Source organism: Pagrus pagrus, assembly GCF_965226575.1.
Source record: "Pagrus pagrus genome assembly, chromosome: 2".
Taxonomy (NCBI): Eukaryota; Metazoa; Chordata; class Actinopteri; order Spariformes; family Sparidae; genus Pagrus; species Pagrus pagrus.
In genome coordinates, this window is record NC_140186.1 from 16810370 (window position 1) to 16822377 (window position 12008).

The 12008-nt window shown below is 42.0% G+C and overlaps 1 protein-coding gene across 1 annotated transcript; it reads right to left on the reverse strand.

Moving 5' to 3' along the window:
* Positions 1 to 88: 88 nt before the first annotated feature.
* Positions 89 to 11055, reverse strand: wfs1a (Wolfram syndrome 1a (wolframin)). Its single transcript, XM_084383164.1, has 12 exons — positions 10929 to 11055; positions 9153 to 9713; positions 7089 to 7171; positions 5378 to 5522; positions 5108 to 5281; positions 4717 to 4794; positions 4500 to 4639; positions 4254 to 4391; positions 3874 to 4119; positions 3382 to 3660; positions 2993 to 3156; positions 89 to 2883 (listed from the first exon to the last, which is right to left on the reverse strand). Exons 2-12 carry the CDS (start codon positions 9706 to 9708, stop codon positions 1698 to 1700), a joined length of 3189 nt encoding a protein of 1062 aa, XP_084239290.1. The 5' UTR covers positions 9709 to 9713; positions 10929 to 11055; the 3' UTR covers positions 89 to 1697.
* Between the last annotated feature and the right edge of the window lie 953 nt (positions 11056 to 12008).

Sequence of the window (12008 nt, forward strand, 5' to 3'; positions counted from 1 at the left end):
ACATCAAAAGGCTGTTTGTTGACTTCAGCTCAGCATTCAATACAATCTCACCCATATACAATAAAAAGGTCAATAACAAGCCAAAAGCTGTATTGTTTGAAAGACAAGCACTTTAATAGTCGTTGCATGCTTCCATAAACTCATCACTGAATAAAGAAGGCACTCTAATTCACAGTATGCAGGCTCCACGTCCACGATTGTTATTCACAGGTAAGTGTTGTTACAATTTGACAGTGTTCACATATAAGGCTTTTCATGCGAAAGTGACAAATAGCAAAGACAAATTGTCATTATAAATGTGACTAAATAATGACACCAAGGCAGTGTGAAGGCACTCTGTGCTGTGAAGCTAAACAAATCATTGCAAATATTCCCACTACCGACACTACTTCTATGGAATGAACACTGTTCAATGTTTTCTTGGTGTGTCTACAGACAAAGATAACACCAAGAATAAACTCTAGGAATTAATGCACTTAATTAGTTTTCATTTGACTTTAGTTTCTCAGACTCTGAAGACTAGTGATGTTTATATATGTATAAATATATTTTAAAAAATCACATTTTATAAGTCATCCCTCTCATAAATAGTGACATCTTTGGCATTTTGGTGTGCGAGTGTGAGATACAAGCCATGAAACAGCTGCATTATTTTACCATAAACAGCCTCACTGCAAACATAACAATCGAATCAGTGTTTTATGTTGGCTTTCCAACATAAATATTATATACCGTGTATTTCATTAATTAAAATAAGACGAGAATGTTTTAAGACCACAAAGCCAGACAATCTTGGCCAAAAGAGCAAGAAATATATTTGGTAACACTTTCTCTGACGATCAAATCTGTAGGGCATTCATAGTAAATCATAATGCATTAAAAATGCAAAGATAGTCATAATTTATTATAAGCCCTATCACTGAACCGCTAGTTTATAACTAATCAGGAGCATCTATAAGACACTTGAACTTAAAATTAATTAAGACTCACATCTTCAGTGTTTTATGGCTGTTGATGTTGAACACATCCTGAGTACTGTCATAAAGCATTACGAATGCACTAGAAATCCCCATGAATGAATAGTGTTACAGTATATTCTACCACATAGCCAATGTAATGGACACATATAAATAGGTCAATGCACATTTAAAATGTTATATACACACAAATGTACACACATACCGTACATGCAATCATCCCCATACGAAGTTCCTTAATACAAAAGCAGCAGCAACAGTGCTCTATTAAATAAAAATATCATCCGATAATATTTCATTTTCAACAAATGTACAGTATCTCTAGTCATTAAGAAGCAGTTAGCGCTCACATTAGCTTCCCTGCATATAATCTGGAACCATCACATTGCAGGTGTTTGTCCAGTTTTTTGAGACAGTACTGCGAATAAAAACGGGCTGTGATTGTGTCAATAAGTCTCGAGCAAAAAAGTTGGCATCTGACCACGATTGAACTGCTTTAGAAATACTTTGTAAACTCATGCACTAACAGGAAGCAGTAAACATTAAATCATGTCCTAGATTCTATCACCTAAACATGAGCTGTAGATGAATGTCAGAACGAATTGTAAACAATACTACAAGTTACATCAGTAACATGATCACATCAAAAGAAAAAGGCAGCATGGCTTCCTCAAGAGATTCAAGTGAGTCATTACTACTTCTGCTTCACCGTCTTTCTTCTCAGGCATGGATCTTTGCTGACAGGAAAGGTGAAAAGAAAAAATCAAAAGCGAACTTCAGGGCTCTCATCGTGGTGCGTCTCCAGTCTCTCTCTATCTTCACCTGCCGACCTCCAGACAGCAGTGACGAAACGCAGTCCAGACAGTGGATAGCCTTCAACTCGAAGGCCGGAGCTTTGGCTCCTAGACGGCCCTCCAGCTTGGTGCTGAACTCCACCATGTTATCAGGACTTAGGTTGAGCAGAACTTGTCTGAACTCATGGCTGGCCATGAGGATTACATCCCTGGCTGGATCGTCTACGCCTCCGTCCCAGATCATCCCTATCGTCACCTCAAAGCGGTAGCTGTCGAAGTGCTTGATATGGCAGGGGTGTTTGGCCAGAGCCTTTATCTGACACAACTCTTCCTCCTCTTGCATTTGCAGCAGTAGGGGCACTGACGCAGTAGCTGACGCAGAACTGGCTGCCAGATTACCAGCTGTTAGGTTTGCGACTGTGGTGTTCTTTGGCTCACATCTTGGATACCTCTCTCCGTACAGGCAGCGCAGCCAGTCCCCCATGAACACTGGCAACATGTGGATGAACGACTGTGCCCCGTTGTCTGTCTCGACCACACGGACATGCTTGAAGCGCCCAGTCCAGGTGACTCTGTGTCCGTGCAGGTGGCTGCAGAAGATCTGTGTCTTGGCCATGCCTTTAGTTTCCCAGGAAGGCGGCCCACACGCCTGGTTGTACTGGATCCATGTCAAGGTGGAGTTGTACACCTTCTGTCCCTCTGCATGGTACACATAGATAGAGAACAACAGGGTCACCATGGAGATACAGAGTAAGATGAGTTTGACTGGGCCGCCGTGGGTCAGTGAGCGGAAGACATCCAGGATGGACATGCTGAACCGCGTCCACAGCCGTAGGGTGACAGGGATCGCACAAACAACCAGGGTCACAACCACCTTCGTCAGTTCCAGCTCGAGGAACCACTTAAAGATCTGGATGAAGAGCATGGCGGCGAGGCCAAAAGCCAGAACGGGCAGGGCAAACAGTAAGAGGAAGTAGGCCACACAGGTGCGTATTAGACCCACAACAGAGGAATTCTGGAGGAGCACCACTGAGAACTCACACCACATGAAGCACACAAGGTAAGGAACCAGGAAGCAGTAAGTCCCCCTGAAACCACGCATCCGGGCCATGCTGGAGGAGAAAATATATAGAAAGAAGGGGAAAGAGAGTTAGAACTTTGATTTTTTTATCAATCTGTTCTTCAGCAAACACATCAAATGGCCCAGATGCTTTTGCTCACCTGAAGAACAGATAGAAGAGGTAAAGATAGAGCAGGCAGGGGAGACTGAGCTTCAGCACCACTGACTCCCCCAGTGGCAGTGTGGCGAAAGTGCGTCCTAGTAAACGAAGCACTGTCATGTGCTCTGGCAGGAACTGGGTCAGGCAACACAGAGATGATGCTACCTGGATTAAAGGAAAGGTACACAGAGAAATTTAGATTTTTTTGTTTATTGAACCAATGATTCAAATAATGTTGGATCAGATAAACACCCGTGCAGGACATGGGGACCCAAAGACCAGGGTTGAAAACCACTGCTTTAAGATTTGTAAGATTATGGTAATACACCAAAACATGCAAGACAGTGACTCTGACACATATTTAATGCTTATCACTGTGTGCCACCTGACCTCGATGACCATTGCCCGCCGTGCATACGTGGCAGCGGTGGGGCTGAGGCTCATGTAGCTGACAGCAGTGAAGAAGATGGCCACAGTAGAGAGCTCAGAACAGGGGATCCAGCCCTTGTCAGCTACAGGGAAGGAGAAAATGATGAAGAAGACGGACAGGATGAAATAGAGGTACGGTTCTAGGTTGTTCCAGCCAAAGTTAGTCTCCGCCTGCTCCACATCCAGGCCAGGTTCGAAACGTGTCAGCAGAGATGTCAGTGCTCTGAAGTTCTCCCAAGTCTGCAAAATAAAGGAAGAAACAATGAGTTTCCCGCTGGCATAGTTTGTGAGGAGAGGGGAAAAACTAATAGAAAACTTCCAACATGTTCATCTAATGCAGTAAAATGAAAACCTTAAACCAAATACACACATATCAACATCTTGACAGTACGAACATGGAGCAATGTGATTTTTTGTAATTAAAAGTAATGGAGACTCCCCGGCTTTACTCACCTTGCTGCTCTGGAAAACTCGCAGCGTGCAGATGATCATGGAGATGAAGGAGAGGTAGAAGACGAGCAAAGGGATGACAAAAGCGAACAAGTCAACGGTCAGATTGCTGACGATGAAGAAGAAGATGAGTGCGTTGACGTGTTGCGTTGGGATGACTGTGCTCAGCCACTGGACACCGGCCCGCGACGCCCAGTCCACCAGGTGCTCTTTCATCTCAAGAAAGGCATGCAGCGGGTACTGCAGCATCTGAAGAGATTTAATTAGGACAGAAATTAAGATGCAAAAATCAGAAAATAGAATAAAAAAGTTAATGATTTTAAGAGATTATTAATGAAAAATATATAAAAACAGAATTGTAATACTATATATGATTAAGATACCATTAAGCGCGATTTCATGTCCATGGCTCTTCTTATGGCCCCGCTGCGATTAGAGTCCAGCATCATCCCACTTCGGCCAAAACCCCAAGAACTTCTGTGGGCTTTCTTGTATCCTGACGGGACCAGCTCAGCCTTGTGCTTTAACACAAACACACACTAGTCTGGATTGTTTGAATGAAAAATAAAATGACATCTCTGTCTTTATGATGACAGATTATTTCTATTTTTGTTGTTTGGCTGTTTTACCTCCCCACCACTGTCTTTCGCTGTTGGGCTTTCAGTCTTGGCTGTGACCTGGTTGTCATTTTGGGGCGCAGAGGGGACGATGCCTTGTGCATACTGTTTAGTCATCTCAACAAAGTCATCCAGGTCCACCAGCTGTGTGGCTGAAAGGACAGGGAGCAGGTTATTCCACATGAGGACACGTGATATACTCTGCACCTCTCCCTGTCTGGATACTCACACTCTTTGCTGACCATGCTCTCCAATACTTTCTGGGTCTGGCCTGAAGTCGGAGCAGGAATCCAGCTTGCAGTGCCACCTATTGGTGAGAAATGACCACAACATGGTGAGTGAGTTGGAAAACATTAGGCTGGAGGGCTGTATGTAATGTGATATGCTTCACCATGACAGCTGCAAAAACTGAAATCACAAAGGGCCACACATGATATATTTAGGTATCATATAACAGCATGTTACGTCCTCCTGGGCGGTCTGTAGTACATCAGACAGGATTGTTGTCAAGATTAAAAAAATACTCAATGTGGTGTTGATGGCGTCTTTTATCAAGTGTGTGTGTGTGTGTGTGTGTGTGTGTGTGTGTGTGTGTGTGTGTGTGTGTGTGTGCACCCTACCCTGCACTGCATTGACCTGGCTGACATTTTCCAGCATCTCAGCCATAGCCACCTTCTTCTTCCTCTCTGGGTTGAGTTTCCAGTACATCATCATGGCCGCTTTACGCACCGCCAACTCAAACTTACTCTCTGTCGACAACTTACGCACGTCAGCCTCATTCTCCGGAGTGATTCCTGTTTGAGGATGACAGACAAAGGAACCGTTTAGGAAGGCAGGAAGGACAAATGCACAAACATGCACACGCATGAACTGAATTCTGCAACATGAACCTTTTTTCTGGATCCAACAGCGCTGCAGAATTCTGGCTGCACCTTTTCTTCCCTGTTTAGCGGCTTTAATCAGCCAATTAACAGCCAGACAATTATTTAGCTCTGTTTCATTTTCTTCTGCAAGGATCAAGTAGTGCTGACCCAGCTGAAACACAGAAGAGAGGCGATTAGTTCGGCCTGTGTGGCCATGTTCAAACTGCCTCATTCAATTAGACATAAAGTTCAGCTTAAACTTTAATGTCCTGTACTGTATGCATGTGTTTAGAGTATAAACTAGTTTCTGGAATAATAAAAAATGTTGACTAATATTATTTACGCTCACAGACAAAGAAAAGGCCAATTTCAAGAAGAAGGCACAAACGTTACACTTGAACATACGTGTTAAAATGTTACTTTGGTTAAAGTGAAAGTCACCCATATGAAAAGTACTTGAGTAAAAGTCTTAAAGTGTCTGATATCAAATCTACTTCATTTAGATTTACAGGGTGGTTTACCCCCCCGACCCTGACAGCCTCATCTACTGTTTCTCCCTCTAACTCAATACAAAGCATTACAAATTTGAATTCATCAGTAACTTGTTTATCCAGAAACAGAATCCCAGTTAATTTGGATAATCCTCAAGGCACAGAGACCATTTCTTTCGCTACAGCCAAAACACTTCACAGTGACAGACAGATGACTACACAACCCATAATCACCTGTCCCTGTGGCCATTGGTGTCCCCGGGGTAGCAGAGGCTACAGCGGCGTATCAAGTGACTGTTTTCTAATCTTAACTCTCATTTCATAACCCCCCCCCCCCCCCCCCCCCCCCCCCCCTCTCACAGTTATCATCAAATGCATCTATTTGTGGGAGGATGAGATGTGTCTTGATTCGAAGTGGCTCAGCATTAATATATTCCTGTCTGTGTCTCTGTTACATTCATTAGACATGCAATCTCATAAATCTACTTTCGTAGCCTCCATTTTAAATAGTGTTGTCAAAACATCCAAACACAACAAACAATGATGGGAATAAAAGCGACTGTGCTCATACAGAAACAAAAAACACTGATTCCCAGTGTATGACTTGTGTTTACTGTGAGGTATGGCTTCTCTATTACGATGTATGTAACATCACTGGAGCGTCTGACCCATTCTCTACTGCTCGTACAGTATGTAACCACTGTACTGATGTGGTCACATGTTTTGACATGATCACCTACTGTACATGCATTTACATTTACATTTAAATTTAGGGCATTTAGCAGACGCATGCAACCCTTGTGGTTATTTAAGTGCTTCCTATGTGCTAATACATGACATATAGCATTGGAAAGTTCAAGCTGTATAACCAGACACTTTGGAATTTACCCTTTCGCAGCTGAAGAGTCTTAAATGCAAAGTCTGGGCTCATCTTCCACCTCTAGTCCTCCATTTCCTTTTTGCCAGAGCCTCTTTTTTACATTTGTACTTGTTGGTAGAGAATTCAGTGTAAAGGAAATGTGAATATTTCATTATTTCTTGTACAAACACAGTGCAGTGCCGCAATACTCTGAAATAGTGTTCAAAATGATGTGTATGTGTGACAATATCTTGGTGTGTGATATTGAAAGCCTGGGATCGTCTTCCAAGCGGCCAAAAATAGACACACACTCACAACTAGACTGAGTCAACCAGCAGGAGTGAAAACAATGCCAAGTGCCAGCCTGTGTGCGTGCGCTTTCACCCACCCGGGTCTGAGCTCTGGCATCACCGGCCTCTGCCCTCTCTTTCATCTCATCCACAGTCAGATCCTCTTCTTCTGGTTCTTCGTCTGGAGGAGGAGGAGGAGCAGATGCCTTAAATTGCACACAAATCTATCTTGATTGATCAAAAACTACTCTCTGAATCACTCACTTCCAAATGTGCACAGCGGTAGTTAATAAGTAATAAGTCACTTATAAGTCCTTAAAAGACGCTTATTGACACTATTTTGTGTGAGTGTTAAACACATTTATTTTTAGATTACAAGACATTTTTAAGAAACTTCTTAACAGTTACAGTCGTACATTATAGACTGCTTGAGGAGGTTAATAAAAGCTTTAAGAGTTTTTCTTTGTATAATTCCTTATTATAGCATTATAGAAGCATTTATTGCATTTAACTAGGCCAGTCCAAGTCCATATTATGTATATAGCCCAAAATCAAAATCACATTGCCTCATTGGGCTTTACAATCTGTACAGTAAACAACATTCTGCGTCCCCCCCCCCCCCCGATATTTCACAGCCAGCGATGAACAAATCCCACCTGCGTATATCTCACAACATGAGAATAACAAGAAGTCAGAGGTGGAGTAGGTGTGAGAGTGTGTGCATTTTAAGCACGTGTGTGTATCCGTCTGCCTATGCAGATATCCTGTGCCAAGACCCCATAGCTTTGATTGCCCCATTGCATAAAGTTTCATTACTGTTACCATTCCCTCTGTGTCCTTTAAGCAAAGAGGTTCAGCTTCTTCGCTTGTAGCCACATTTTAAATGTCTCATGCGCCGCAAAACCTCCTACTGGTGCAACCAGTTTGCTTGTTTCAATTGCAGCAAATTAATCAAAGTTTAAATTTGTCATTAATAACATGTCTTTCTCTGCAGAAATGATATAAAATAAACCTATGGGTATTTCAGTATAAGTAAAACGTAAATAATTGGTTCATATGTTGCTGACAAAAGATTAGCATGTAGCGACAGAGCGTAAGCATGTTCAGATTCAACAAGACGAAGAGGCTAATCATGCTAGTGGCTCTGTGGACTTGGGAGTCTGGAAGGCAATGTGTTGAGCTTAATGCTGACATCAGCATGGTAACATGCGAAAAAAAGATAATGTTAACATGCTGCTTAGCAGGTACGATGCTTATCATGTTTACCATCTTAATTTAGCATGTAAACATCCTTTCATTTGTTCATTAGCACTACACACACAGTACAGGAATCTAATTGTCTTGCAGGTGTCATAAACCAAAGTGTTGGACACATTTTGACCTAATGGTGTCGCTATTTGAACATTTTGATCATTGAAAGTATCAACAATATTTTAACAGTTTGTGCACCAAATTTCATAGCATTGAATTTGCTCAAAACCACAAATCTGTAGGCCTATCTCAGGGTGGCAGGGATCACTAAAGTCATTAGGATTCATTGTCTGGGGACTATGAACATCTGAACAGAATTTCATGACAATCCCTCTAATTGTTGTAGAGATATTTCAGGACCAAAGTGTTGACCGACCATCGATCAGGCTAACATCCCCAGAGCCTTCCTGCTAGTATGACTAAAAAAGGTTCACTAAGACATGTGTTGCATGGTTGGCAAAATGGAAGACAAGTTGTTGGAAAACTATCTATCGGCATGTTTACTACTGTCAACCTGCCCGTTGTACAGTAGAAGAGACATGATGATGTGTGCTCTTTATCTCTGTGGCATTTCTTGAGCAATTCCGGAGGTCTAACAAGTACAGATTCAAATGAACAACTGGATAATAGAAATACCTTTATTATAACTATATTCAATTATAAATTGTTAATTAATAAATATTAATTTCTATTTTTGTATGTCAACCTTTATGCACCCTGAGGTGCCCAAAGTACATCTCGATTCTGGCCAAGAGACGTGTTCATTGAATAGTGAGGTTACTCTGTTACACATGGAAAGACATTCCGAAACATAGCACAAGGATTATCACCTCAACACAGCAATGAGCCCGTGGTTGGAGACTTCAGCTCTGTGTAATTTAATCCCAAACACGAAATAAAGGCATATTTACCATCCTCTTCATCATGTGCATCCTCCTCAGCTTTCCTAAGTCTTTCCTGAATTATCACCCGCTTGGCCATGGAGGCGAAGGTACGTTTCGCGGGGGCCGTGGAGGAAGCAGCAGGAGGCGTAGCGGAGGCAGCGGTGGAGGAAGAAGAAGGGGAATCTGTGGGAGTGTTACAGGCCAAGCTAGGGGATGTAGAGGAGGCTGATGAGGGCTTAGAAAAGGATGAAATTTGGGGGATTTGAGCGGTAGGGCTTTTAGGAGAAGTTACTAGTGGTGTTTTGTTTGGAGCAGGAGGGGAGGGTTTAGTAGAAACCGTTTTAGAGGCGGGTTTAGAGGACACAGCAGGAGACTTTGACCCCTCTGAAGAAGGAGGGGAATCCATGGCTTCAGAGACAGCGTGAGCGGGCGGGTGAGAGGATTTTGATTTTCTGGGTTCTGTGGTGTTTTCTGTGGAGGATGGAGGTTTGGCCGGATGAGAGGGAGGAGAGGCTCCATCCAGGACAGGGCATGACCCCTGGGTGTTGACAGCAGTTTGGGTTGATGGCGAGTCCTCCTCCATATTACCTGGAATAAAAATGGGTGTTAGTCATTCATCACGTAACTAATGACAACCGTTACCCTGCAGCAAAATTATCAAGGTAATTTCTTATAGTGTTTAAACAGTGAAGAGGACAGTGTGTGGTGGACTGTGTGAACTTGGAGGATCCTTCCACACCCAAATATGAAACGTTCACTTTGAAAGGAGGAAGATTTACGACACACATCAGTGTCAGTCAACATTGTAAAAGAAGAAATATGACAATAATAAACCGAATATTTGTTGCAGTAGGTTAACCAAACAAAGCTGCAAATGAAAGTTGGATTGTCTGTTAAACACTGGCAGGATGTAACTACAGATACATTTACTCAAGTACCAAATACTTTAAGTGAGTATTTCACTATACTCTCTATATTTCAGAGAGAAATGTTGCACTTTTGACTTCATAACATTTATCACACAGCCATAGTTACAAGTTACTTTTCAGGTCAAGATGTTGAAAAAAACCCACATCATCAGTTTAAACAATATGATGCAATTATACTTTACATTAAGCAGTAATTAATAGCTCTATCTCGACAACATTAAAATGCATACAAAAGGTGATAGTGTTTCCGCCATCAGACCCACAAAATATAATGTAAAGAAATAAAATGATCTACAGGAAAATCTCCTCCTGTTTCTTTTTAACTGGCTAGTGTACAACTCACTGTAATTTTGCCTGGGGAAATGTAAACACAGGCACACAGACCTGGCTGCACTGCTAAGAAAAACTAAATAGAAATAGTTCATCTTCTTGCTGATGGTCTCCTTTCTCTTATGTAGGTCATATAGAGGCACCAGTGTTAAACTGAGAGTGTTTCACAACAAGTTAAAAAACTCCTTGCAGTAGCTTTAAGTCAATTTTGATGCTGACACTTGAGTTTTGCTGAAGTACGATTATGAATGCAGGACTTTTATTTGCACTTTCAGTGTTTTATACTCTAGTATTACTACTTGTACTTGACTGAATGATCTCAGTACTTCTTCCAACACTGCCTACTATTTAAATCACCAAAGGAAAATATGGAGCAGTAACATTACGCCGGGATTACTGTAATTATTCATCGTCACAGCCTCTCATCTCAACACCCTGGAGTTTGCCTCGTCCTGCACATGCGAGAGAACTTCATGTCAAGTCGGTTCCCAACAACTAAACCTGCGTCAGCACAGCTCTGAGGAGCAAAATGAAGAAGCCTTACTTGGTGGCTGCGTGAACCGATGTCTTCAGGATATAAAGGTCAACTGTCCTCCTGATTTTAAAAGTTGTGCCCGTCGTCCATGCTGAGCTCCACGCACTCCACGCAGCTCCGCGAAACCAGAGACGCACACCGACTGCGCTCCAACTCAGATCGACAACAAGTTCACGGCCTGCCCTCTTGAAATAGACTCTTCCCTAATAGGAGGAATTCAATGTCCCTCAAATGGGAAACGTATCCTGTTGGTTGAGAGTTTACTCAGTTGTCTCAAATCAATCACCCTCTTTTTGTATTCAAAAATAACCTGAAATAATATAATATCCGCTTTTAAATGGTGGGTGGATGTTCATGGCCACTAAGGCTGCATGTGCTGCTATTCTCAACATTTAAGTAGATTATGGGGTTCCAGGTCAAAAGCCACTGTATGTAGGCCTCCTCTAATCGAGCCTGACTCTCTCCCATATGGCACCAGTCAGCAACAAGCCTCACCAGAGTGGAGGGCAATCATGAAGTCCAGGTCTCCATTAAGAAATTATGAGTTCATGTGATTAGTTAACACTTAATGGATCACCAATTACTGAATGTTACCTCACAGTTACTCTGAATACGTTATATTATATGACAATATGAAGCTGTTTTTCTCTTGTTGCGGCAGCTTCTTCTTGGATTTGGCAATTAAATTAACATGAAGTAAACATAGGTTTATGTGAACTACTTGATAATCCATTAAGCATTAACTAATCACATATTCATAGTGACATTTCTTAATAGTGGGCGATAGGAGTTTGTGACACACCCTGCATTAATCCATGCATTTGAACACCATGAGTTATGCAGCAATTACTGCATGTTTTATTTAAAGGTGCAGTATGCAACAAGGTATTAAGTGTTCACATTTTTAAAGCTGCTGTATTTTCTTTTTATTGAAACAAGTGTTATAGCTCCATACTCAAACAATTATCACTGTTATAGTGTTCTCCTCTGCGCACTCATGCAGTAAAAGAGAAAATACTAAATATTTTCTGGTATCCCTTCCTACTTTATCCAATTAGGACGGAGAACTCCGTAAAGAAGCGGTCTGTC

Coding starts and splice junctions, on each gene's coding strand:
- wfs1a (XM_084383164.1), bottom strand. CDS start 9,708: ATGGAGGAGGACTCGCCATCAACCCAAACTGCTGTCAACACCCAGGGG. Junction 7,172..9,152: donor TGCACATGATGAAGAGGATG/GTAAATATGCCT, acceptor CTCCTCCTCCAG/ACGAAGAACCAGAAGAAGAG. Junction 4,795..5,107: donor CCAGGTCAATGCAGTGCAGG/GTAGGGTGCACA, acceptor TCTCACCAATAG/GTGGCACTGCAAGCTGGATT.